We start from the raw sequence: 27,559 nt of genomic DNA, 5'->3' as shown, positions 1-27,559 counted from the left end.
AATGTTACGCTCACTGCATTGTCTTAGGGTGCTGAAAGAAATAGAGTCACAGATGTGACTGCTAAGCAGTGATTCCCAAGCTTGGGTCCCCAGATGTCGTTGGACTACCAACTCCTACCATCTCCAGCCAGCATGGCCGATGACGAGGATGATGGGAGCTATATTCCAACAGTGATACAAACATCTCTGTTGTTGAATTCTAAATGCCCTTAACTGAAACAGGTAAACTTGCAATTGCCTTTCTGCACTGCTGAAATTTCTCTAAGGCCCTTATGTGGAGCTGCCAGTTAATGTTAACTGACCCTTCTGTGAAGTTTGAGAAAGGGAGACCAAGTGTCCATTTTGCAGTTCAGTCAACTATATAGAATCCAGACCTGACTGTTCTCCTTTTTATCATGTTACAATGATTCCAAAGAAGTTATCATAACTGAGTCGCTGCAAGGGGAGGTTTGTACAATTAAACTCATTTGCAAGAGATATGCAGAAGGCAAGAGGAGGCTGTTTAATCCTTCTCCCACCTGCCACTTTTCCTCCAGTCTCACTCTGGAACCTGGTTTGCACGTAAGGATACCCCATTGGTTTAGAGGCTAAACAACCCAGCAGTTAACCCGTAATTTGTTGTTGGGTTAACCGCTGAACAACTCAGTGGTCTGGGTTCTCACGTTACGCTGCACAACCTACAAAGGAGACGTTTGTGGATTGTGTGGTAAAGGCGAACTGGTGGCCTGCTTGTGTACAACAACCCAATGGTTTTTTAACTGATACGTTGTCGCTACATGTGAACAGTCCCTGTGTCTTGTTTCCTGGCCAAGAAGGAAAACCACTTAGGAAAGGAGCTACAGGAAAGAACCAACAGGGAAGGAGGAACAAGGGTTAAACACCCTGATCGCTGCTTTGCGTACCAAAGTTGAACACAGAATTCGGAATCCTGCATTTGCTGGTGAAAATTTTGTTCCACTGTTAGCTTGCTTGTAACAGGAAGCACTAATACTTAATAATCTCTGTAAAATGGAAGGGCTTTCTTTCAAAAGAATTGAAGGAAACTGTTCATGAAGTCATTGTGAAAAATGTGTCAGACAAAATTTCAAAGGATATGGAAGTGGAGTGGGATGAGTCTCTTTTTCCTTCTCAAAGAAATGTATTGAGACATTCACATGACAAAACAGTAGTAAATTTGGACCAGCAGTCACCTAAAATGTAAAATCTGGGATGGGAGCAAATTCTTTGAACTATAGAGTTGCAAAAGTCTCTTGTAATCAGTAAGAAGCTTAATAGGTACAAGACCCCAAAACAGGAAACACTGCAGTAGATACTAGTTGCTGTTAAATACCACAGGATGGCAGTATTGCAATAACTTTGTAATAGTATGAATTGCAAAATAGTGGTAGGCTTTAAAAAATCTTATTTGCAACACAACAATAAAAACAACAACAACAGCAACAAAGCAGAAAAGGGAAACAGTTCATATCATAAAACATATCAATACACATTAATCAATATCTCCCTTGATATAGGAAGACAACAACAACAAAAAAGAAGAGATAGATGGAGGGGATTTAACATTTCCATTTCAAATATATATGTTAATATAAGCAGTCCATGTATCTAAATAAGCAGACTTACAACTAAATAAGCAGCCATACAACTGACGGTTGTAGGAATATGCCCAAATGTAGTAATAGTAGTGAAATCTTCAGTCCATTGAGGGATAGGTGGTGGGTGTTTTTCCTTCCAAGCTTGAAATATAAGTATCTTTGCAACTGTAAGAGCAAAATAGTGGCAGGCTTGACATTTGTGTGCACATAATTCTGATTTGGTGAATATATGGACCCAGATCTGAAAGGAAAAGGCCATAAATTATATAAAACTGGACATCGTTGCTCATTACATGCTTCTGCTGTTTCCAACATAGTAGTAGTCTAGAACCTTAGATGCATTGGGACATGGTTGTCAATGTACCATTTGGGGGGGGGAGATTTATTCAATGTAATCATGACTATATTAAATGGTTGTTTGAGAATGTGAAACCATAGTGAACATAGCTCAGAATTGTATGCAGAGATGTTAGAGGACTTAAAGGTAAATTGTATTCCTAAACCAAGGTATGTTGACAGCTTAATTTTGAATATCCATTACTTGTGGATAAATGCATTACTTGTTCGGGGAGATAGCTGTAGAAATGTATTTTGCTGTAAAGGTATATTTTCGGCCTGTTCTACCAAATCAATGTCATACCCACCAGCCTGGATGAGTCTGGGAGAAAAAATAGTTGGCAAGCTGTTATCTATAATAATTATTATACAGGCTCAGAAAACTCTTTCTGTATCATATTTGTTATTTTCAATTGAGATATCTAAAAGAATGCATGTTATAAAACTACATTTATATTATGAAGTTGACTTTCAGGTTTATCCCACATTTTCTGAAGATATGAGTGTATTGCTTTTAACATGGTAACATTTGTCTTCTCCCTTTTACTTACAGACAAACCTCACATCTTATTTTTTCCCCTGAATGTATGATCTCTAAATAGTAATTTGTATTCCATTCTGTTTTTTCATTCACAGCATATAGCACTTTCTATATTGTGGGCTTAATATTATCCATGCAGATACCTTTTGTTGGATTTCAGCCAATTAGAACAAGTGAGCACATGGCAGCTGCAGGTAAGAAAAACTGTTTAATGTATTGAAAATATATGCTGTAAAGGTGTTATAATTCCTTACCACAATCCTAGAATCACCAAAACACTCCCTTTGGGTTGTTAATAAAACAACATGTTCATGCTGAGCTTCTGACAGCCTATAGCATTAGAGTTTCGTACATCAGAGACAGCACATAAAAGACTTGGGTTTGATTTTTGTTGCTTATTTGGGGGAAGAGAGCACTGATGGGGAACCTCCGGCCCGTAGGCTGAATATGGCCTTCAGGGTTTCCCCATGGGGCCCACCAGCTTCTTCCCCAAGTCCTGCCCCCTCTCCTGGTGAGGAAAAGATCTTACCTTTGATCAGCAGCTGATTGTTGATGAGAGCTTTTCCCTGCTGTCACTGCACAGTGAAAAAGAGAGCCTTCGTCACTGAAGCAGGGAAAAGCTCTTATTTCCACTCAGCTGCTGATCAGGGATAAGAACTTTTCCCTGCAGGGGAGAAGGGATGGGACCTTGGGAGGAAGTTGCTGAGTAGAGTGGCCAAATGCAAAAGGGGACAGGACTCCTACACCTTTAATAATTATATAGAAGAAGGGATTTTGGCAGGTGTACCAAGTGTCATCTGCTAAAATTCCCTATTCTACACATCTGTTAAAGGTCCAGGAGCCCTGTCCTCTTTTGCATCTGGCTACACTATTGCTGAACGATTCAGTCCTGCTTACTTCTGAAACTTGCCCTTTAGAGGCTTGCCCTGCTTGCTTGTGAAATCTCAAACCTACTCCAAAGCAAACAAGTCAAGCCTTGTCTTGTTTGCTTCTGAGTAGGCTTAAAATTGGTAATAACCACATTCTCGCAACACCCACTTTGCATTTGGCCCCACCCACAGATGGAATGCAGCCCCAAGACTTACCCAGATAGGAACTTGGCCCTCAGGCTGAAAGCTTCCCCAACCCTTGGGTAGAGTATCACTTGGCATACTTCAATGATAGGCAAAAGATTCGTCCGGGATAGGCAACACTCAGGTCACGTGCTGGCTGCAACAGCCATTTGTGTGGTCCCCACCCCTAAAATTTCAGTGATTCTATTGATAGGGAGCAGGCACCTTCCTTCCCAGAAGAATGGGGTTCATGATGGTCCACCAAACCACTATTTGGTGAGCTGTAGGGAGCCAGATTCTGCTGAAATTCTGGTGGTGTGGCAACTTGTGGCAGCAGTAGGCAGAGGTTTGGCTCCTGCAGGGTTCTGTGGTGGCCATTTGTGGCCCCCCAACCTTCCAAAGTTGCCTACCCATGATATAAATGGTCAGAGTTTAGTGAATGTATTTGCTTTCCTATCTAAAATCAGCAGCCCATTGACTACCTATGAAGTGGAGAGGAGGATTAAAATGTGTTCAGAGGAAGCATTGAAAGATTATTTGAAAACTAACAAGAGTCATCTTTTTCTAACCAGGTGTGTTTGCACTGCTTCAGGCCTATGCTTTCTTGCAATATATGAGAGACAGGTTAACAAAGCAAGAATTTCAGACCTTGTTCTTCTTGGGTATATCATTAGCTGCTGGAGTTGTATTCCTAAGTGTCATCTATTTAACATATACAGGTAAATAATGCCAGATGAATGTTTGTGTTGGGAAATGGAGCTTAACTTCAAAAAGGCTCAGAGTAATTCACAAGATAACAGTGAGCCTTTCAGGCAGTAAGGTGCCTCAGAACACTGGCTTGGGTGCAACATATGACTTCAGTCACCTTGCATGTAGAAGCAGCACACTACTGTAGTAGTTGTTTTTGTTCGTCCATTAACACTGTTTAAAAGGAGCTTTTTAAAAAAGCTGATTGGAAATTTTGTGTTCATGTATTATAACTGTCTTTCTGTAGGTTCTTTGTCCTTTTGAAACATTTGAGAAGTGACATTAATCAAAACCTTTACAGAAATTCATAGTGACGCTCATTTACTCTCTTATTTTCAGGTTACATTGCACCATGGAGTGGCAGATTTTATTCACTATGGGACACTGGGTAAGTAGGAAAGTAAGAAGCAGCATGAAATACTCTGTTTAGGCTGTGCTGAGCATCTGAAAAGTTCAGCCAGTCCAGACATGACATTGAACCATGCTTTGGTGTTATGAAGATAAACAGCCATTATTGGGATCACACACTCCCCCCAGTATAGTAGAATATTCAGCATTAATGGGTGTTAATAAGCATGTTTTATTTTAATGTTAAACATGACAGTATCTTTTTTTAATACTTTTTATTCTATTTTTTATCTTTATAAATGAAATAAACAGTACCAACAACCTAGTCAGTATCTACAGTTTCCCAACAATACAGTATTCTTAGGAGGACACAGCAATGATGAAAAAGAGGGGGGGAAAGAAAACAGAAGGAGAAGGAAGAAGAAAGCAAGAAAGAAAATGAAAAAATATTAAAAAGTTACTTAAAAGGATTAAGTTTAAACTCCATTACACACAAACTTCAAATGCCATTCTACTTAAAAGTTATACCTATAACATTGGCAATATTCCAATTCAGTACAGCATAGATAATCAACCTTACATTTCAATATCATATCAGTTTTATAGCAAGGAAGCAGGCCTACAACTCATTTTCAATAACCATATATTGCCATTCAGTTAACATATAATAGTAGAGTTTAACAATTTAACCAGCCAAAAATATTACTAGCCAGTCTCATAATGATGATAGTAGTAATAATAAAAAAGGAAGGAAATTAGAAAGGATAAATAATAACAAATCACTAATAAATTTTATGTTGTTGTTGTTCAGTCGTTCAGTCGTGTCCGACTCTTCGTGACCCCATGGACCATAGTACGCCAGGCCTTCCTGTCCTGCGCTCTCTCCCGGAGCGTGCTCAAGTTCATATTCATTGCATCCGTGATGCTATCTAGCCATCTCATCCTCTGCCGTCCCCTTCTCCTTTTGCCTTCAGTCTTTCCCAGCATCAGGGTCTTTTCCAGAGAGTTTTCTCTTCGCATTAGGTGGCCAAAATATTTCAGCTTCAGCTTCAGTATCTGTCCTTCCAATGAGCACTCAGGGTTGATTTCCTTTAGGATGGACTGATTTGACCTCCTTGCAGTCCAGGGGACTCGTAAGAGTCTTCTCCAGCACCACAGTTCGAACACATCAATTCTTCGGCGCTCAGCCTTCCTTATAGTCCAGCTCTCACAGCCATACATTACTACTGGGAAAACCATAGCTTTGATTAGACGGACCTTTGTCAGCAAGGTGATGTCTCTGCTTCTTACTATGCTGTCTAGGTTTGCCATAGCTTTCCTCCCAAGGAGCAAGCGTCTTTTAATTTCATGGCTACAGTCACCGTCTGCGGTGATCTTGGAGCCCAAGAAAGTAAAATCTGTCACTGCTTCCATTTCTTCCCCTTCTATATGCCAGGAAGTGATGGGGCCAGATGCCATGATCTTAGTTTTTTTAATGTTGAGTTTCAAACCAGCTTTTGCACTCTCCTCTTTCACCCTCAACAAGAGGCTCTTGAGATCCTCTTCACTTTCTGCCATTAGGGTGGTATCGTCTGCATATCGGAGGTTGTTGATAATTCTCGCAGCAATCTTAATTCCGACCTCTGATTCATCCAACCCGGCATTTCTCATGATGTATTCTGCATATAAGTTAAATAAGCAGGGTGACAATATGCAGCCTTGTCGTACTCCTTTCCCAATTTTGAACCACTCAGTTGTTCCATGTCTGGTTCTTACTGTTGCTTCTTGACCCTCGTACAGGTTTCTCAGGAGACAGGTAAGGTGGTCTGGTACTCCCATCACTTTAAGAATTTGCCACAGTTTGTTGTGATCCACACAATCAAAGGCTTTAGCATAGTCAATGAAGCAGAAATAGACATTTTTCTGGAATTCTCTTGCTTTCTCCATGATGCAGCGAATGTTGGCGATTTGATCTCTAGTTCCTCTGCCTCTTCTAAACCCAGCTTGTACTTCTGGTAGTTCTCGGTTCGCATACTGCTGAAGCCTAGCTTGTAGGATTTTGAGCATCACCTTGCTGGCATGTGAAATGAGCGCAATTGTGCGGTAGTTTGAACACTCTTTGGCGTTGCCCTTCTTTGGAATTGGAATGTAAACTGACCTTTTCCAGTCTTGTGGCCACTGTTGAGTGTTCCAGATTTGTTGGCATATTGAATGCAGCACTTTAACAGCATCATCTTTTAGGATTTTAAATAGCTCGGCTGGAATACTGTCATCTCCGCTAGCTTTGTTGTTACTAATGCTTCCTAAGGCCCACTTGACTTCACTCTCAAGGATGTCCGGCTCAAGTTCAGTGACCGCACTATCATGGCTATCAGGGACATTCAGATCTTTCCTGTATAGTTCTTCTGTGTATTCTTGCCACCTCTTCTTAATCTCATCTGCTTCTGTTAGGTCCCTGCCTTCTTTGTCCTTTATCATGCCCGTCTTTGCACAAAACGTTCCCTTGAGATCTCCAATTTTCTTGAAGAGATCTCTAGTCTTTCCCATTCTGTTGTTTTCCTCGATTTCTTTGCATTGTTCATTTAAGAAGGCCTTCTTGTCTCTCCTTGCTATTCTCTGGAACTCTGCATTCAGTTGGGTATATCTTCCCCTTTCTCCCTTGCTTTTCACTTCCCTTCTTTCCTCAGCTACTTGTAAAGCCTCATCAGACAGCCACTTTGCTTTCTTGCATTTCTTTTTCTTTGGGATGGATTGAGTTGCTGCCTCCTGAACAATGTTACGCACCTCCGTCCATAGTTCCTCAGGCACTCTGTCTATCAGGTCTAATCCCTGAAATCTATTCCTCACCTCCACTGTATATTCATCAGGGATATGATTTAGGTCATACCTGAACGGTTTAGTGGTTTTCCCGACGTTCTTCAATTGAAGCCGAAATTTTGCAAGAAGCAGCTCATGATCTGAGCCACAGTCAGCTCCAGGTCTTGTTTTTACTGACTGTATGGAGCTTCTCCATCTTTGGCTGCAAAGGACATAATCAATCTGATTTTGATATTGACCATCTGGTGACGTCCATGTGTAGAGTCGCCTCTTGTGCTGTTGGAAAAGAGTGTTTGCTATGATCAGCATGTTCTCTTGGCAAAACTCTATTAGCTTTTGTCCTGCTTCATTTTGTACACCAAGGCCATGCCTGCCTGTTATCCCGGTGATTTCTTGACTTCCTACTTTAGCATTCCAATCCCCTATGATGAAGAGGACATCTTTTTTTGGTGTTAGTTCTAGAAGGTGTTGTAGGTCTTCATAGAACCGATCAACCTCAGCTTCTTCAGGCTCAGTGGTTGGGGCATAGACTTGAATTACTGTGATGTTGAATGGTTTGCCTTGGATTCGTACTGAGATCATTCTATCATTTTTAAGATTGTACCCCAGTACTGCTTTTCCCACCCTTTTGTTGACTATGAGTGCTACTCCATTTCTTCTCAGGGATTCTTGCCCACAATAGTAGATATGATGGTCACCTGAATTAAATTCGCCCACGCCTGTCCATTTTAGTTCGCTGATTCCCAAGATGTCGATGTTCAATCTTGCCATCTCATGTTTGACCACCTCCAGCTTACCTTGATTCATTGATCTGACATTCCAGGTTCCTAAACAATATTGTTCTTTACAGCATCGGATTTTCTTTTCACCACCAGACACATCCACAGCTGAGTGTCCTTTCGGGTTTGGCCCAGCTGCTTCACTCTTTCTGGCGCTACTTGGAAATACCCTCTGGTCTTCCCCAGTAGCATATTGGACACCTTCCGACCTGAGGGGCTCATCTTCCGGCGTCATCTCTTTTAGCCTTGTGATACGTTCCATGGGGTTTTCTTGGCAAGAATACTGGAGTGGGTTGCCATTTCCTTCTCCAGTGGACCACATTTTGTCAGAACTCTCTGCCATGACCTGTCCGTCTTGGGTGGCCCTGCACGGCATAGCTTATGGCTTCACTGAGTTACGCAAGCCCCTTCGCCACAACAAGGCAGTGATCCATGAAGGGGTTATATTGTTATATAATAATAAAGCTTAAAATCAACCTTATAACAATCACTAATGTATTTTGTACTAGATATATAAGTGAGTGTGCACATTTCTATATACCCTTGAACAGTAAATTTAAGTACAGTATACCATATCCATTTAAAGAGAAAGGATTTAAAAGAAAAGGAAAAAAAATGAAAGAAAAAAGATGAATATATATGAGCAGCTATCTCTGGCCTAGCCTGGATCTTACAGACTAAACATAGCCAGTTGACAAAACATGTTTATAAATTTCAGTTCATGGGGCTGGAACAGAAGTGTTTTTCTGATTAGCCACGCCTCTGCCATTTCGTGATTTAGAAACGTCTTAATCTGACCTTCAGAAAAAATGCAAAATGTAGCAGGATATTTTAAATGATATTGTAAGTTCATTTGTTTTGCAGGTTTTTCGCCTTTGTAAATTGCCTTCTTTTATCAGCAATTTCTTCGGTGTAATCCGGAAATAACATGACTTTATCTCGTTTTGATCCCCAAAAAAGACTTCCGCCCCCTCTTGCCAGATATAATTTTTTGTGGCAATTCTTGCAAATTGGACTATAATCGTATAACCAGTCCCTTTGGCATTTGGCACACGGAATGCCTGCTCCATATCAAGTAAATAATCAGATGATACCGGGAGTATCTCATGCAGAAGCTTATCTACAAAAGTAGACAAATTTACATTAGTAGGTAGATCTTTGTACCAATAATACGTGCATTTGCCCTGCACATGAGAGCCTCAAGTTGGGAGATTCTGACAGAAAATTGTTGTAAAAAGCGTGTGACGCAGTCTTGTTCGCTGCCACCCGATCTTGCAGCTCGTTAACCTTCGCCTCCATTTTTTGCAAAGAAGTGTTAAGTCCACAGCCCCTTGCAGGGCGGTGATGGAATTCTGAATTGTATCCAGCCTCTTAGCCTGTTCAGCAAATTGCAAAGACAAAGTTTTTATCAGAGCAAGCAACTCCTCCGTATTTTCGCTTCTTGGAACCTTTGCCATGGAAGGTATGGGGGGAGGGGGAGGGGGAGATCCTGCTCCTTTTTTCCTCCTTGATGTAGCCATCCTTCTCTTCAAACAGATCTTGCAGGTCCTCAAATATTGTTGGTATTTCTTAATCCATAAACTACACTGGAGCATGTCAGCCCTGATTTCTCCTAATTAGGAATTTCAAAACAACTTTGAGCGATGATTAAGCTCTGGCAGACTAGCCTCAGAGCCCAGCCCCTTTGCTGCTTTGCAAAGAAGGCAACTCTTCCAAGACTTCATCCAGATGCTGCTCTTGCCTCCCCTTTTCATTCCAGGGGAAGATGAAAAGGTTTTTCAACCTTTTAAAAGCTGTTTGAGATAGCATCCTGCGGAGGCTCCGCAGAATGCTGCCAGGGCGACATTGGCTCCGACCGGAAGTCAAGTCATTACAGTATCTTGACAAAGTAATTTTACCCTATTAAGATGGACAGTATTACATGTGAAGTTTTGGACAACTGTGTTAGCTTGATACGGTTCATGGGACTAGTACTTGGAGAAAGGATCTGTCTCCCTTTCCAAATAACTGGGTTGTCATTTAATTCACACACTCTTCTCACTCTCTCTAGCAAAGGAACAGAAAGAGGCTTTCTAATGAGAACTGTTTTTTGCCAGTTTCTGAGGCTAAATTAAATTGATTTGAGTTAAAATAAACTTTTAAGTATTTCAAAAGGTGAAGAATCTGAAGGTGTTGCATTTCTCCTGGTTATTCAAGACATGACATATATAACTAAAAATGTTTGATAGTCTCAGTTGTACTATCTTTAGTAGCTTCATCACTTCAAATTAATTTCAACTGAATTTTTTTTAAACAAGGTATGCGAAAATTCACATCCCGATCATTGCCTCTGTGTCTGAGCATCAGCCTACAACATGGGTTTCCTTCTTTTTTGATCTACATATTCTCGTGTGTACTTTCCCAGCAGGGCTGTGGTTCTGTATCAAAAACATCAGTGATGAAAGAGTCTTTGGTAAGAAGTAACTAACTTTTCAAAATTAAATTATGTGCTAAAGTTGAAATACTGTTGTCCCAGTTATACTTATGAGCTTAGTTTACAGTTTAGTATTTGGTCAAACACCTTTTCTTGGGAATTCAGAATGTTGCTTAATATGATTCTGTTTTATTTAGGCTTATCAACCTCCCTTAGAATATATTACACTGAATACTTTCAGTGTGAATACCTTACAATAACAAAGAGTTAGATCCTTGTTGGCAAAATAATTTAGCTCTTGTAATATTGATCAGACACTGCAGTTACTTGAGACAACCTTGTATGCAAATTGATGACTATTGTAATAATTAAATAAAATGAACTTCCAATGTTTCCAGAGGTGAAGTGTGGTTGATTTCTAATGGCTTTTCCATCATAGCTAGGATAGTTTCAGCTTGACACTGCTGTAGCTAGCTGTTGCTGAAATAATACCTGTATTCAGTATGCACTGGCTTTCCCATAATGTAGTATTTTAGGCTTGATGTGTAACCCAATACAAGTAAATGGCTTGGATCCAGACACAGCCATAGAGTAGACCCTCTGAAATGAATAGAACTTACGTTAGTCATGTCTAATTTAAGTCTGATTGATTTCAGTGGGTTTACTTAAGTATACCTAAGTCTGGATCCAAGCAAATTATTTAATTCAAACTAGTCTTTGAAAGTACTGCTAGATGGTACTAAAATGAATATAAACGTGTTTTTCATTATCATGAAACATAGGGTTAGATCCTGATTTAGAGGCATGCAACTGGGCTGGAAAAAGTGGACTTCCCTGCCCCTTCCTCTAGCCTGCTGAAAATGCTACATAGAGGGACTGTTTGCGTGTCATGACAAGCCACCATGAATTAATTTACCTGTGGGGCTTGTTGTCATGCGCCGTCTGACATCTTTAAAATGCAAGCTGTAGCAGGGGTGCACTGCATGTGCAAACCCAACCAGAGTGAGTTGTTGGTGTGGTTAACAAATCACCCAGAACCCATGGGTTGTTTTAGGGTCGTGGGTGATTTGTTAACCACACCAACAGCCCACCTTGGCCAGGTTCACATGACACAACAAGCTGCAGCACACCCCTGCCATGGTTTGCATTTTAAAAATGTCAGCTGGTGTGCGATGACAAGCCACACAGGTAAATTAACCCATAGTGGTTTGTTGTGATGCGTGAACCAGGTCAGTGATTTGGGTGGCTTCTGCTGAATGAGAGAGGCTGTTGTGTAGGGTCTGAGGGGAAAGAAAGCATCCCCCAAAACTGAATGGAGGCACCTGCCTCTAACCAATTTTGGGGATGCCCCCTTTCTCCCCACACCACACCCTACCCCCATTTAGTAGGGACCACCCAAACCTCTTATAGCTTTTCCAGGGTGCTGAAGGAACTGCCATGGTAGAGAGGAGTGGGAAATTCCACTTACACTAGCCCAGTTGTGCATTTGAAAATCTGGATACAATCCATAGTAAAGTTAGATTATTAAAATCCCTCTTACTGACAATTAGAGATACGTAATTCAAAAGTAGATACATTTCTTTATGCAAAAGGAGATTTTAGGAAACAAATATATGCAAACTTGAGTGTTGCATTTATTTCTGAATCTAACCAAAACTAATCTTTGTTCTTTTTAAATGCCCAGTAGTAAAACTGAAATGCCTTGTTTCTCTGCAGTGGCTTTGTATGCAATCAGTGCTGTTTACTTTGCTGGAGTGATGGTTCGTCTGATGTTAACTTTGACTCCAGTGGTCTGTATGCTGTCAGCAATTGCTTTCTCCAATGTTTTTGAGCACTATTTGGGTGATGATATGAAGAGAGAGAATCCACCAATAGAAGATAGCAGTGATGAGGATGATAAAAGAAATTCAGGAAATCTTTATGATAAGGTGGGGCTTGAAGGATATGACTGTACCTGTCTTAGATTTAAAACAAATAAATAAATGAATACGTGTCAAAATATAATGAGTAGACATAGAGGTAATGTTTTCAGCCTGTGTAGATAACCTTTTTCCTGTGTTACAGCTGTGGTTCAACAGACCTGTGAACCAGAAAACATGATTGTACTCATGAAGATGTTAATTAAATCAGTTTGAATATGTTAAAACCACTCCCATTACATACTCTTCTTTGGTAAACTGCTTTCACTTGAGGTGCCTCAACAATTATTAGTGTACTTTTAAAAAATCAGCCACTAGAGGACAGTTCCACACATCTTTTACAAATAGGCTTTTAAAGGTCTGGCCAATAGCTTGAGGAATTGAGTTCTGCTCTAGAAAGTTGTTTGGGCTTTTATTGTTGAAAATAGAACTTGTAACCTCTGAAATTTGGCAAACTGAAAGGGCCAAAATTTTCATTGTTTCTTTGTCCAGGCAGGTAAAGTGAGGAAACACATATCCGAACAGGAAAAAACTGAAGAAGGTCTTGGGCCCAATATTAAGAGCATTGTTACGATGTTGATGCTAATGCTGTTGATGATGTTTGCTGTCCACTGTACATGGGTAACTAGCAATGCCTATTCCAGTCCAAGTGTCGTTCTGGCCTCTTACAATCACGATGGGTAAGTAACTGTTCTGCACGTGTATTAGTGTTAGTTTATGACACATTTGATATTTACACTTACTGTTAAATATTATTTCTGTTGCAGCACTCGGAACATTTTGGATGACTTCAGAGAAGCATACTATTGGCTAAGGCAAAACACAGATGAACATGCCAGAGTAATGTCTTGGTGGGATTATGGCTATCAAATAGCAGGAATGGCAAATCGGACTACTCTAGTTGACAATAATACTTGGAATAACAGCCACATAGCCCTGGTGTGTAGTGGTAACTCTGTGTATTGAGTATTGGGGGGTAAAACATTTGACTAAGTATTTATAAAACATTTGACTAAGTACTTATAAATTACATTTTAACATATGCTGAAAATTACACATTATGTGTCTATATTTCATACTTTAATTCCAAGGACAGAAATGAAAAAACGTAAATGTTCTAGGATGACAGCAAGATTTTGACAAAGCAGGGTTCCTGAACACGGCGAGAGTTTTACTTGTGACGAAGTGAATATGAGTAGAATTTCCATTCAGACCTTGCCATTCAACATGGCTAGATCTGAACTGAAGCAGGTGGATCCAGACACATGGAGATGGGGTGGGGGGGTAGTATGCACAGCCCCATCCCAGTACACACTTCAAGCCCTCACACATCCTCTCGAATGCCTGAATAAAGCTACTGTTACATCCAGAATCTTAACTGTGGTTAATCTTGGCTATGGTTTGCATGAAACATGGCAACTTCATAAACCACGGTTTGAGTTCGGTTTGTTTTAAACAAACCATAGTTAAGAGTAGCTAATGTTTTTCAGGTTCAGACAAAAGGACAAGGTCTGGTTAATCAAAAATGGAAGCAAAAGTATTTTATCTCCTCACAGCCATACTAATTTAGTGTAAAACCTGCTTTGTGGCAGATGGGTGGATATAAGCAACTGTAGTAAGAAATACAAATTCAGATATGAGACTTTAAGTTTTCCTTATTTTGCAAAGCTTCCTAATACTTTTACTGGTACTTTAGCCATCTGCTACTCCACAAGCTCTCCCCTTCATGGATCACTGCCTTGTTGTGGCGAAGGGGCTTGCATAACTCAGTGAAGCCATAAGCTATGCCGTGCAGGGCCACCCAAGATGGACAGGTCATGGCGGAGAGTTCTGACAAAATGTGGTCCACTGGAGAAGGAAATGGCAACCCACTCCAGTATTCTTGCCAAGAAAACCCCATGGAACGTATCACAAGGCTAAAAGATATGACGCCGGAAGATGAGCCCCTCAGGTCGGAAGGTGTCCAATATACTACTGGGGAAGACCAGAGGGTATTTCCAAGTAGCGCCAGAAAGCGTGAAGCGGCTGGGCCAAAGCCAAAAGGACACTCAGCTGTGGATGTTGTCTGGTGGTGAAAAGAAAATCTGATGCTGTAAAGAACAATATTGTTTAGGAACCTGGAATGTAAAATCAATGAATCAAGGTAAGCTGGAGGTGGTCACACATGAGATGGCAAGATTGAACATCGACATCTTGGGAATCAGCGAACTAAAATGGACAGGCATGGGTGAATTTAATTCAGGTGACCGTCATATCTACTACTGTGGGCAAGAATCCCTTAGAAGAAATGGAGTAGCACTCATAGTCAACAAAAGGGTGGGAAAAGCAGTACTGGGGTACAATCTCAAAAACAATAGAATGATCTCAGTACGAATCCAAGGCAAACCATTCAACATCACAGTAATTCAAGTCTATGCCCCAACCACTGAGCCTGAAGAAGCTGAGGTTGATCGGTTCTATGAAGACCTACAACACCTTATAGAACTAACACCAAAAAAAATGTCCTCTTCATCATAGGGGATTGGAATGCTAAAGTAGGAACTCAAGAAATCAGCGGGATAACAGGCAGGCATGGCCTTGGTGTACAAAAAGGCTAATAGAGTTTTGCCAAGAGAACATGCTGATCATAGCAAACACTCCTTTCCAACAGCACAAGAGGTGACTCTACACATGGACATCACCAGATGGTCAATATCGAAATCAGATTGATTATGTCCTTTGCAGCCAAAGATGGAGAAGCTCTATACAGTCAGTAAAAACCAGACCTGGAGCTGACTGTGGCTCAGTTCATGAGCTTCTTGTTGCAAAATTTCGGCTTAAATTGAAGAATGTCGGGAAAACCACTAAACCATTCAGGTATGACCTAAATCATATCCCTTATGAATATACAGTGGAGGTCAGGAATAGATTTCAGGGATTAGACCTGATAGACAGAGTGCCTGAGGAACTATGGACGGAGGTCCGTAGCATTGTTCAGGAGGCAGCAACTCAGTCTATCCCAAAGAAAAAGAAATGCAAGAAAGCCAAGTGGCTGTCTGATGAGGCTTTACAAGTAGCTGAAGAAAGAAGGGAAGCGAAAAGCAAGGGAGAAAGGGGAAGATATATCCAACTGAATGCAGAGTTCCAGAGAATAGCAAGGAGAGACAAGAAGGCCTTCTTAAATGAACAATGCAAAGAAATCGAGGAAAACAATAGAATGGGAACGACTAGAGATCTCTTCAAGAAAATTGGAGATCTCAAGGGAACGTTTTGTGCAAAGACGGGCATGATAAAGGACAAAGAAGGCAGGGACCTAACAGAAGCAGATGAGGTTAAGAAGAGGTGGAAAGAAAACACAGAAGAACTATACAGGAAAGATCTGAATGTCCCTGATAGCCATGATAGTGCAGTCACTGAACTTGAGCCGGACATCCTAGAGAGTGAAGTCAAGTGGACCTTAGGAAGCAATCCTAACAACAAAGCTAGCGGAGATGACAGTATTCCAGCTGAGCTATTTAAGATCCTAAAAGATGATGCTGTTAAAGTGCTGCACTCAATATGCCAACAAATGTGGAACACTCAACAATGGCCACAAGTCTGGAAAAGGTCCGTTTTCATTCCAATTCCAAAGAAGGTCAATGCCAAAGAGTGTTCAAACTACCGTACAATTGCGCTCATTTCAATGCCAGCAAGGTGATGCTCAAAATCCTACAAGCTAGGCTTCAGCAGTATGCGAACCGAGAACTACCGGAAGTGCAAGCTGGGTTTCAAAGAGGCAGAGGAACTAGAGATCAAATCGCCAACATTCGCTGCATCATGGAGAAAGCAAGAGAATTCCAGAAAAATGTCTATTTCTGCTTCACTGACTAACGCTAAAGCCTTTGATTGTGTGGATCACAAGAAATGGTGGCAAATTCTGAAAGAGATGGGAGTACCAGACCACTTTACCTGCCTCCTCAGAAACCTGTACGAGGGTCAAGAAGCAACAGTAAGAACCAGACATGGAACAACTGATTGGTTCAAAATTGGGAAAGGAGTATGACAAGGCTGTATATTGTCGCCCTGCTTATTTAACTTATATGCAGAGTACATCATGAGAAACGCTGGGTTGGATGAATCACAGGTCGGAATTAAGATTGCCAGGAGAATTATCAGCAACCTCAGATATGCAGACGATACCACCCTAATGGCAGAAAGCAAAGAGGATCTAAAGAGCCTCTTGTTGAGGGTGAAAGTGGAGAATGCAAAAGCTGGTTTGAAACTCAACATTAACAAAACTAAGATCATGGCATCTGGCCCCATCACTTCCTGGCATAAAGAAGGGGAAGAAATGGAAGCAGTGATGGATTTTACTTTCTTGGGCTCCAAGATCACTGCAGATGGTGACTGTAGCCATGAAATTAAAAGACGCTTGCTTCTTGGGAGGAAAGCTATGGCAAACCTAGACAGCATAGTAAGAAGCACAGATATCACCTTGCCGACAGAGGTCCATCTAATCAAACTATGGTTTTCCCAGTAGCAACGTATGGCTGTGAGAGCTAGACTATAAGGAAGGCTGAGCGCAGAGAATTGATGCTTTCGAACTGTGGTGCTGGAGAAGACTCTTACAAGATCCCCTGGACTGCAAGGAGGTCAAATCAGTCCATCCTAAAGGAAATCAACCCTGAGTGCTCATTGGAAGGACAGATACTGAAGCTGAAGCTCAAATATTTTGGCCACCTAATGCGAAGAAAAAAGTCACTGGAAAAGACCCTGATGCTGGGAAAGATTGAAGGCAAATGGAGAAGGGGACGGCAGAGGATGAGATGGCTAGATAGCATCACCGATGCATTGAATATGGACTTGAGCACACTCCGGGAGAGAGTGGAGGACAGGAAGGCCTGGCGTGCTATGGTCCATGGGGTCACGAAGAGTCGGACACGACTGAACGACTGAACAACAACAACTCCACAAGCTCTAGACGTTCTGTGAAGAGCACAACTGTAAGCAAAAGTATGACTGGCTAGCATTTGAAGTTCCAGGCAGCAGCTGGCTAGATAGAAAGTGAAACTACTCTCTCAGATATATGTGTGTGTGCAATTTTAGACTTTTGTATTAATATTACTTTTTAAGTGCATGGTAAATATCATGCAGTTTTCAGAAATAGAATTTTTGAAACAAAATTATTTGTCAGAGGTGCACTGATGTTTGCAATACCGGATTTTTCCAAGAATTCAAAACAAGGAAGCCAGACAGTAAAAGCCGGATCGACTAGGTTTAGGGCAATTTAGAATATGGGTTGTAGAATAGCCTCCTAGGGCCTCAGCATCTCTTTCGAGACAGAGGTGATTGCCACTAGCCCTTCTGCAGCCTTCCTGCGTTGGGGCTGTTAAGGAAGGGGAGCAAGAAGAGATAGTATTTTTAACTGGATCGGGCTGCCAATTGCAGATACCTTACGGTCATTAGAGCGTCCCCATTAAAATTTAACAAAAACCCATGGTGTGTTGATAAGTTTAAATTGGGCCAGTGACTACGAAAACAATGGCTGTAGTTTTGCCACAGTCTGAAGATGACAAGTTTTAGGTCTGAATGGTATATAACGATAAGCTTCCACTAGGCACGAAATATCTTTAGTTAGACCAGATTGTAAATTTATTTAGATTTTGAGTTTATTCCAAATGGGATGAATTACCTGTTCAGTTAGGATGGGCTAATAGTGTTCTGACTGATTAGTGAAGAACTGCTTTTTAGGATGTTAACAAGAACCTGTGCAGGTTTAAGAAACAATCTTTATTGCAGGTAGGAAAAGCTATGTCTTCAAATGAGACAGCAGCATATGAGATCATGAGAAGTCTGGATGTGGATTATGTATTAATAATTTTTGGAGGTGTAATTGGCTACTCTGGTGATGATATCAACAAGTTCTTGTGGATGGTGAGGATAGCTGAAGGAGAACATCCTAAAGATATCAGGGTAAGTAAGTCAAAGTGTAAAACCCATACGCAAGCTTCAGTAGCCCATGACTATGGAAAGATGCAGTATTTCTGCTAGACCTGTTAGTGTAATCTGACAATATCTTGTCACTAATTCTGCTGTAAAACCAGTGAGAGAAATTGCCACAGGTTTTCTTGATATAGCCTATAAATTCCGTGACACTCGGCTGCTATTGCATGACATCCTAATAGTGCAAGCTTTGGATCCAGATTTAATCATACTTGGAGTAGACCCGCTGAAATCAATGGGGAAATTTAGTCATGACTAAGCTAAGTCCCGTTGATTTCAGTTAATCTACTTTAAGTATGACTAAATCTGGACTCAATTATGGGCAGTATCCAGCGAGGTGCAACTGCTAACGGTTGCATCAGCATAAACCGCTCTAGTGCAACGCTAATAGGGTTAGCTAGCCTGCCAATATCCTGGAGAAATTGGTGTGGCAGCCAACACTATTGGCATTGCGCCAATAGTTTATGGTAGCACAATGTAATTTATGTTAGCACTTGCACCCGATTGGATACTGCCCTGTATGTTGAAGAATTAGTTACTGGGGTCTTATCAAATGTGATGACTCAGCATAACATACCTTATAAGGTCAGTGTGAAGATGAAATGAAAACAGATTGTCTGGAGTGCTTGTGCTAGGGCAGGAAAGAAATCTAAAAATTGTAACCCAAGAATGGATGCTCAGAAATGCACCTCTATCAGTAACGCAATTCACTATTGCACTTGAATTGTCTAATACTATAAATGCTTAAATCAGTAATTTTGTTACTGTGTCCCCCTCAAAGAAGTGGGATTACAGTCTGTATGGAAAACAGCAAGCTTTTTCCATACAGTTGGTCAATCAGTTCCTTTCAACTAGAAGCAGGTTACAGAACTGCTAATCATTATGTTTTATAATTTTATTTTATATCCTATTCTCTAATTCATTGTGATGTGCCAAACACTAATTTTATTTCCTTTTATTTGTTTTTTTGTTAAAGGAAAGTGACTACTTTACTCCACAGGGAGAGTTTCGAGTTGATAAAGCAGGCTCTCCAACCTTGCTAAACTGTCTCATGTATAAAATGTCATATTACAGATTTGGGGAAATGCAGGTTAGTGAAATTTAAGTCCCTTGACTTGTTTAAATGTAGTCTTAACAGCTAGCCTTTCCTTCCCTTTTTATGTGTATCTCTGCCAATGTATTTCAGTATTATTTTTCACAGCATAAAATGACAAAATTGCCATTACAAAAAGAACGCCTGATCCTTAATACAGTATTTTAGCACTTTTGTGCAAAACTAGTCAAAAGGAAATGTAGAATATATGGTAGGGCTCAAATGTGCTCTTAGCTTATGTAACCCCCTTCCCTATGACAGTGAAAGAACATGCAGGCCCACAAAGTATTCTCAATCTCCTAACCATGGTTAGAGGATCAGATGGGTGTTAACATCTACCCTGAGCGTATGTTATAAATAACTAGCATGAACTGGCTGATATGGGCTTGTATTTGAAAGTCCTTTGCAATTCAAATAAAGGATAGATAAAAGGATGTAATTCAAGATCTGGTATATCTTTTTATGGTATGGAAGTTGCAGTTACTAATGCTTACTAATATTTATAAATAAAATTGTAAATCTCATTTTCTATGAACCCCATGGAAACAAGTTGGCATAATGTATGTTTTAAGTTGATCTTTGAATCATAATTTTTTATTGTGCATATTTTGGACCACCTTGGGTTTTTTCTTTTAAAAAAGGCTGCTGGGTGAGGTCATCTGCAGATACATGCTTGGGTATTATCAGTTTGCAGAAAATACACCCAGCTCTGCCTCTGATTTCCATTATCTGATCCCAGGGAGGCAGTGGAAGCTCTAAGGTGGTGCTTGGGGGCAGTTTCAGATTGGAACTGGGTGACCAAACTGAATAATAACCCCTATAAGATGTAAGTACTGTTCGTTGGGGGAATCTGAAGTTCCTTTTTTGGATGGTGTTACACTCCTGAAGCAGCAGAATCACAACTTGAGAATGCTCTATGAATACAGCAGTCATCCTGGATGCACAGGTGACCAGGGAGACTTACACAGAGGCTCTCCTCTGTGTTCCCTTGTCACCTGAGGTCTAACAAGTACCACAAGAGAGAGGGTCTTCTCACTTTTGTTCCTAGAACGTGGAGCAGCTTACCTAAGGAGATGCTCACTGCCTGCCTTTGATGGTTGGGAAACCAGTTCTATTCCGGTGCATGTTGTCCTCATTTGGCTTCTGGTGTTTTGCTTGCTGCTTATTATTGGTGGTGGTTGATTTATATTTATACATTTTTATTTTATGATTAGTAGTTTTTCTTGTGAGCTGCCTTGAGTATACTTTGGTGTAAAAAGGCAGGATGGAATTATTTAAGTAAATAAATATATTTACATGTCTCCAGTTCCCAGCTCTGAAATCTGAAATTTTTTGTTGATTCATTCAAAATTGTAATGGATTAACTTAATTATATACCAGTAAGTATAATAAAAGTTTTACTATACTTTTACTATACTCATATATACTATATAAGTTTTACTAAAAGTTTTACACAGCAGGTATTAAAGTTTTTAATATCTGCTGTCGGACCAGGAGTTTTTGTTGTTGTTCAGTCATTCAGTTGTGTCCAACTCTTCGTGACCCCATGGACCATAGCACGCCAGGCCTTCCTGTCCTGCGCTTTCTCCCGGAGCGTGCTCAAGTCCATATTCATTGCATCCGTGATGCTATCTAGCCATCTCATCCTCTGCTGTCCCCTTCTCCTTTTGCCTTCAGTCTTTCCCAGCATCAGGAGTTTACTAACTTCTAAATTTAATTGTAAATCTGATGCCTAAACAATTTAATGTTGTGGTTTCGTATTGTAATGTATTGATGGAAGTTAAGGCCCCTGTAACATTGACGTGTTGCAAAACATATGAAAACTCATATGAAATAGAATCTTCAAAACTACAGTACATTTTTTCAAACAAAATTATATATATTCACAGAATTGCATTTTATACCTTCAAACTAATGTGTGGCATTAACTTTTTGTAGCTGGATTTTCGGACACCCCCAGGATTTGATCGCACACGCAATGCTGAGATTGGCAACAAGGACATTAAGTTTAAACATTTGGAAGAAGCCTTCACCTCAGAGCACTGGCTTGTTAGAATATATAAAGTGAAACAGCTAGACAACAGAGAGACACTGGATCATAAGCCTAGGTTAACCAACATTTTACCAAAACAGAAGTATTTGTCAAAAAAGGTGGGTTCCCAGTGAAGTATGGCAAAGGAGGTTCATAGTGTTATACAAATTTACCAGCTGTATGATTAGTTCTTTGTACTAGCCTGATACAGATAAAGTTCGTGTCAAATATCAGACCTGCCTGATGGTAACACTGGTTAACACTGATTAATCGAGCATGCGAGGACAACTAAATTTTATTGTTGTGCTAATTGGCAGGCTGTTTCAAAGTATCCTAAAAATCCCAGCTAAGTGTAACAAAATATACTATCTAAAATACATTAGTAGCGTTTCAGTAACTATGGCATCTTGCTCAGTAAAATGTGAAAGTGTCTTTCTGAAAAGTGGAAAAGTGATGCCTAGAAATTTCAGAATGACTTTTTTTGTAAAATAATTAAACCTGGCATTTTTGTTGACAGCTTGAGTGTCTGGCTTCTTACTCTTTTTGAAATCGTCTGACTTAAACACAACATTTATTTTTATGCACTATTATTTTTGTGCTGTTCTACATTGAACAGTAAAGTGTACAGGCATGGAAATAAACTCCTTTTAAAACAAACCCCCAACTTTTTTTTTTACATGACTCCTTATAAAATCAATAACTTTAAAATTTCTAGAACCTTATTAACAGGCAGTGTTTATTTAGCAAGGGCAACCCAGATTATTAAATTGATTATAATATTTTAGGAAGGTCACTTCAGGGACAGATTTAAGGGCTGAGTGGATAAACTGTTGATCTAATTAGACCTGGGTAGAGGATCCAAAAAGTAGATTAACTTGTAACTTGTCGCTGAAACTAAATTAAACTTCTTCTGACTGGATGGTACAATTGCATTCACGCATTCCTATTTTCTGGCTTCTACTTCCATGATAATTACTTGGCTTCAGTATCTGTTACATGTGCAAATGTCTGCTATATTTACTTCCTCTTTGTTCCTGAATTCTCCCTGTCTGGTACTCCTAGCATGTACCTCTTATACAGGTCTAGAGAAGCATCTACTTAGAAACATTCATATTGCTGCATATGTCACACTCTAAAAAACATTCATCATACACACAACTATCACCAATCATATTCAGGTTTTATGGTAGTAGCAGAGAATTTGTGTTGAGTGACAAAACCATAGGGTTGGCATCATACTTAGAGTAGACCCACTGGAATCACTGGGACTTAGTAATAACTAAAACCCTGTTCATTTCAATGAGTCTACTTGAAGTATGACCTGGAGCCAACTCATAGTGTAAACTGCATGCAAATATAATTTGCATTAGTTGCAGAGGATCGAATGTGCCCATTCTCTGGCCTAGTTCGCATGTAATGACAACCCAGAGTATCGGGTGCATATGGGTTGTTGACAAAACATGTGTTACGTGCAAAACCTGCAGTATAGTTTAACTGTGGGTTAACCATGGTCAACCCAGGAAGAGAACCCATGGTTTGTTGTTGAGTTGTGAACTCTGGATTTTTCATGGTTAACAACCCATAGTTAAACCATACTGCAGGGTTTGCACATAATGACAACCCACAATTCAATGACAAGCTGTACTTTGGGTTGTCATTATGTGCGAACCAGATCTCTGCCAGTACAATATTGAACCATAGTTGCATTCTGCAATAGCTGGTGGGTCACAAATGTTTAAGAGTGAGGTACAAGTGTATTAATACAGTACTAATGTGTGTTCAGATTACTATGTGATATTTAAGGTGTTCCACATTCAGTGTTGCAAATACTATAGCTTCTATTTGCTATAATGCACCTTTTCAGCAAATTAACTTGTCTCCGCTTTTGAAGTCCATAAGATGAACAAATCGCATTTCTAGTTTTGGAGATAAAAGTGACTTAAGCATATAGGGCTTAATATAAGCTACAATTGCATCCAGTGACAAGTTCGTATTACTGGTATTTGTCTTCAGGAAAAAGGTCAGTTTGAAATTGCCCCCTGCTTTGAGAGAGTTCAGTGAAGCATTAGAGTAAGGATCCCTTCCTTCATCTGGATAGTTGTGATATCCTGAGCATAATGGCTTAGATGGTCCACTTAAAGCTTTATGATCTAGTGCTGGAATAGCTTTATCCAATTCCAGGAGTAAAAGAAATGATTGCCATATTTAATCGATGCACCAGAACACAAAAAAATCCTGGTATCTTTGCTATCTCGCCTCTGTGTGGCATGCAGTTCTTGCTTCAACATACAATTCTTTGTTGTGAATTTCACAAGGTTTTGACTGCATTGTACTCGTCAGTTCATAACTATAGTAGCACTTATTTATAGTAAGCTAGAACTGACACTGAAATTTAATCACCTTAATTTGAGATGAGATATCGGCATGAAAGAGTTCTGTACGACACAACCATGGAGGGGGCAAAATGAACAGCGCAGAATATTAAGCAGATCTTGCAAAATGTATTTACCTAGGTTATCTTGAAACCCAAGCCTGGGGGTGGGGGGCGGTGTGTTCTACTTGAGTGAAATTAACTTGAAAATAACTTTTAGAGAAACAGAGCTGCTTACAGTATTTGAAATGGTGATTTGTGTATTGTATGCTAAAGGTTATTGTAACACCAGTAAAATGTCAAATGTAGACAGGAGTATTCTCTTGATTTCTACTATGGAATAACATTCTAAAATATATGTAATTTACTGGAAATTCAGTAGCACTCTCTTCTACAACCAAGGACCAGAGTTAGAGTGTAATCGTAAGCACACTTAATAGGGGGTAAATCTAATTGATTACAGTAGAATTCTGTCTGAGGAAACATGCCTAAAGTTGTACTGTTAGTTTTCAAATATGTGGTGACAATTGGGCGCACACGACACATCAGTGCTGGAAAAATGTTTCAGAGTCTTTGGTTCCTGGGCAAGCAGGTACCTGCGCTTTTCCAGCCTTGACCTAAACGTAGTATTTAAGGATTCTAGAGCAATGCAGAAACGTAATTCAGTCACTAGAGCATTATAAGTAACTAATACACTATTCTGTTTTTCTTTTTAGACTGCCAAAAGGAAGCGTGGCTACATTAAGAATAAACTAATTTTAAAGAAAGGCAAGAGACCCAACAGGAAGACAGTTTAAATACACTGTACTGATTGCTAATATTGAAGCAGTTGTCCTTGAGATAACCAGTCTTTGCCTTTAGCTCAAGTCATGTTTCACAGCAACATGAGGGTACAGAACCATCATTGGTCCAGATTATTGTACAAAACTTTCAGGCAATGTCTGACTTAAATTTTGGCTTATTGAGAACAGCTGTTTTAGATTTGTATTGTGGAGCAAGACGGAGCTGCTGCCCCGGTCTAGCGGCAGATTTTTTAAAATTGGTACATATTATCCTTCCGATCTATTGAATTTGGACTGATTGCACCAAAGAGCCCTTTAATTCGGTCCTTGGCACATGCATACTTGTCAGTTTTTTAAGTTCTGCTGAATGGCAATATCTTAACTGGAATGGTGAAATGTATGAATATTCTATTCTCAGTCTGACACTTTCAGAAGTGTGGGTATTTTTATATTCAGCTACTAGAACAACTCCTTTTGAGATATTTATTTTACAAGATTTCATGATACGTACTCTCGTACTGCTGTATGTTGTGTTCAGGACTGTACACCAAGCTGCAATTTCACTAATCACAGGACAGATTACATAATTGGATGATGCAATTTGTTTTGAAAAGAGGTGGTCTTCCTGCCCTTATGCAGGTGTGTTCCTGAAAGATACCGGGAAGATCTTGCACAGAGTAGGTAGATACAAGGGCTACATTTGTGTCTTACATCTGACACGACAGTAATGAATGGTACTAAGCACCATAGCACCTGGTGTTTTCAGAGCTTGCTTGTTTACGTACATATTTACATTATACAGTAATTTGGCCTGTTACGAGAAAAATTGACAAGTATTCAAACACTTCCTGTGGCTACTACAGAGGCAGAGGGGTGTATAGACCAGCCTGCCTTTTTCATGGGGTTGGGTTCCTGGAAATGTCTTTCTCCATATCTTTATTTAGTGCTTCAGTTGATGAAATTTCTGCTTGAATATGTGCTTTGTCTTTTGTATTTTATTAAAAAGGCAATGTATCAAGTGCACTAAATTACAAATGGAGACTGAACATGCTCACTGTCCAGCTATAGGAAACTTTACAAACTTGAACATTCTTTAGTTATTTTAATAAAGTTCAAAAATGTATGTGGGGGTAGGGTTCATTTGACAGCCACAGGATATAATTTTGATATAGGAAACAGCTTATACCAGATGTATTGGTGTAAAGCAGAATAGTATGTACCTTCCAAACAAAATATCTATTGCTCAGTGAGAATGTTACTGCTGCCTTTTCTTCTCAGATGTATAATTTTTATTTGTAAATTCATTTTTGAGTAAAGAGGTTATTAAATCAATAATGCAGTGGCAACATTTTCACTAAATTACAATCTGGATTTCTGACCCTTTCTCATTGAGATTATATTACTTTGTTGCTTTAAAGCTCAATGCAAACCCGTTGTTCACTATAGGGAAAAATAAAGTTAAATCAAGTTTTGTGTTAAGTGATTGGCTGCTATTCCTTTTTTTATTTATCACCTTGCGACCTTGTCACAAGGTGCTGTGCTAAGGACCTGAAACTACACTCATTGAAATCTTACAAATCTGGCAAGTGTCCCATCTACATTAGGCATTACTATTTCTGGGTATAGACTTGCTTACACATTTTCTGTCCCAATGGACTTTCTCCTTTATTAAACTGTCACACAAACTATATTGCAATAGTAGCATATTACAGCTTAAGTACAGATTTAATGATTTGCATTGAGACATATTTATAGTCAGCTGTTGTCCATCTCATTGGTAAGGTGGATTGAGATTTATAATCTAATTTTCACTAGGCTTCTTATTGGGTTCTCTTAACCAGTACCATATTTAAAATCTGGGTTTCAGTTCTGTAATGGGAAACTTCAGTTAACTGTTTAGTGTAAGACTACATTTGAGGAGATTTCACCTACATTTTCAGATTTCAGTGTGTTAAGTTACTTAACTATTAGCGAGGGCATTTTTTTAAATCTAAGTATATTTTTAAAATAAAAAGTTGGCTGAAAACTGCAGTTTTGGATAGACTGAACACACTCCATATTGGTTAATAGGATTATGACATCACCTTGCAGCTATTGCTGAAAAGCTCCACAGCTTTCAACCACTCCTCTACCTTCCTTTTGGTAGCTCTGCTATCATCTATCAGGTCCCAGGACTCTGTTAGGACCTTACGACATGAGCAAGATGAAGTCTTGGGTGGGCGGGACATTATAAGTATCTCTGTTCCTCCAGCTACTGTTATAGAGTTAGACTCTGTCCTATCTTACTGGAGCAATCTGCTGAGACTCTGTAGGCCACACATCTTGCTTTGACACAGCAGCCTTTTGTGGATAAGAAGCTTACAGGACCACATAGCTGCATGCCATTCACAAACATGCAGCACACACTAAGGTCCTGGAGTATGTGCAGTAATCTTTTATACTAATAATGTACTCCAGGTTGTGATCCTTATATAGCCAAAATGGCAACACTCACAGGAGGGAGGTTTCAGCCTGAAAAGCAAGAGGAGGAGGGACGGAATATCCTGGAAAAATCTAGAACCTGGAACAGGCACACTCCAATATTTTGTGGCTGGCCCCAAATTTTAATAATGCCAAAGCATGTGCAGAGTGCATCTTTCCTTCATCATGAAGAACTACATGCTGACCCCATCTGCTCATGAGTTAAAAGAGCAAAGATTCTAGGGGAGAAACCACTGCACACATTCAAGCACTCCTGTCTGGTACCTCTTTGGGCCCCTAACTGAAATAAGGCTTGCATGTCTCCGGCCTGTCC

General features: G+C 39.9%; 1 protein-coding gene across 2 annotated transcripts in view; it reads left to right on the top strand.

Annotated features, from left to right (window-relative positions):
• The window catches only part of STT3B (STT3 oligosaccharyltransferase complex catalytic subunit B), a 52,853-nt gene extending 26,058 nt beyond the window's left edge, over positions 1 to 26,795 (top strand). For both annotated transcript variants that reach the window (XM_084858268.1, XM_084858267.1), the window contains exons 6-16: positions 2,568 to 2,666; positions 4,097 to 4,243; positions 4,611 to 4,659; positions 10,492 to 10,646; positions 12,324 to 12,535; positions 13,019 to 13,206; positions 13,294 to 13,465; positions 18,284 to 18,457; positions 19,464 to 19,577; positions 21,519 to 21,731; positions 24,700 to 26,795. In XM_084858268.1, the coding sequence (XP_084714394.1) occupies positions 2,568 to 2,666; positions 4,097 to 4,243; positions 4,611 to 4,659; positions 10,492 to 10,646; positions 12,324 to 12,535; positions 13,019 to 13,206; positions 13,294 to 13,465; positions 18,284 to 18,457; positions 19,464 to 19,577; positions 21,519 to 21,731; positions 24,700 to 24,780 (1,604 nt within the window). In that variant the 3' untranslated portion in view covers positions 24,781 to 26,795. The remainder of the gene's footprint in view (positions 1 to 2,567; positions 2,667 to 4,096; positions 4,244 to 4,610; positions 4,660 to 10,491; positions 10,647 to 12,323; positions 12,536 to 13,018; positions 13,207 to 13,293; positions 13,466 to 18,283; positions 18,458 to 19,463; positions 19,578 to 21,518; positions 21,732 to 24,699) is intronic.
• The last annotated feature ends 764 nt before the right edge of the window (positions 26,796 to 27,559 follow it).

The sequence above is a fragment of the Heloderma suspectum genome, chromosome 5 (assembly GCF_057233095.1).
Source record: "Heloderma suspectum isolate Gila_16-S chromosome 5, 16-S_ref, whole genome shotgun sequence".
Lineage (NCBI taxonomy): Eukaryota > Metazoa > Chordata > Lepidosauria > Squamata > Helodermatidae > Heloderma > Heloderma suspectum.
Note: the sequence above shows the minus strand (reverse complement) of the source record. Positions and strands in the feature narration are given on the sequence as shown.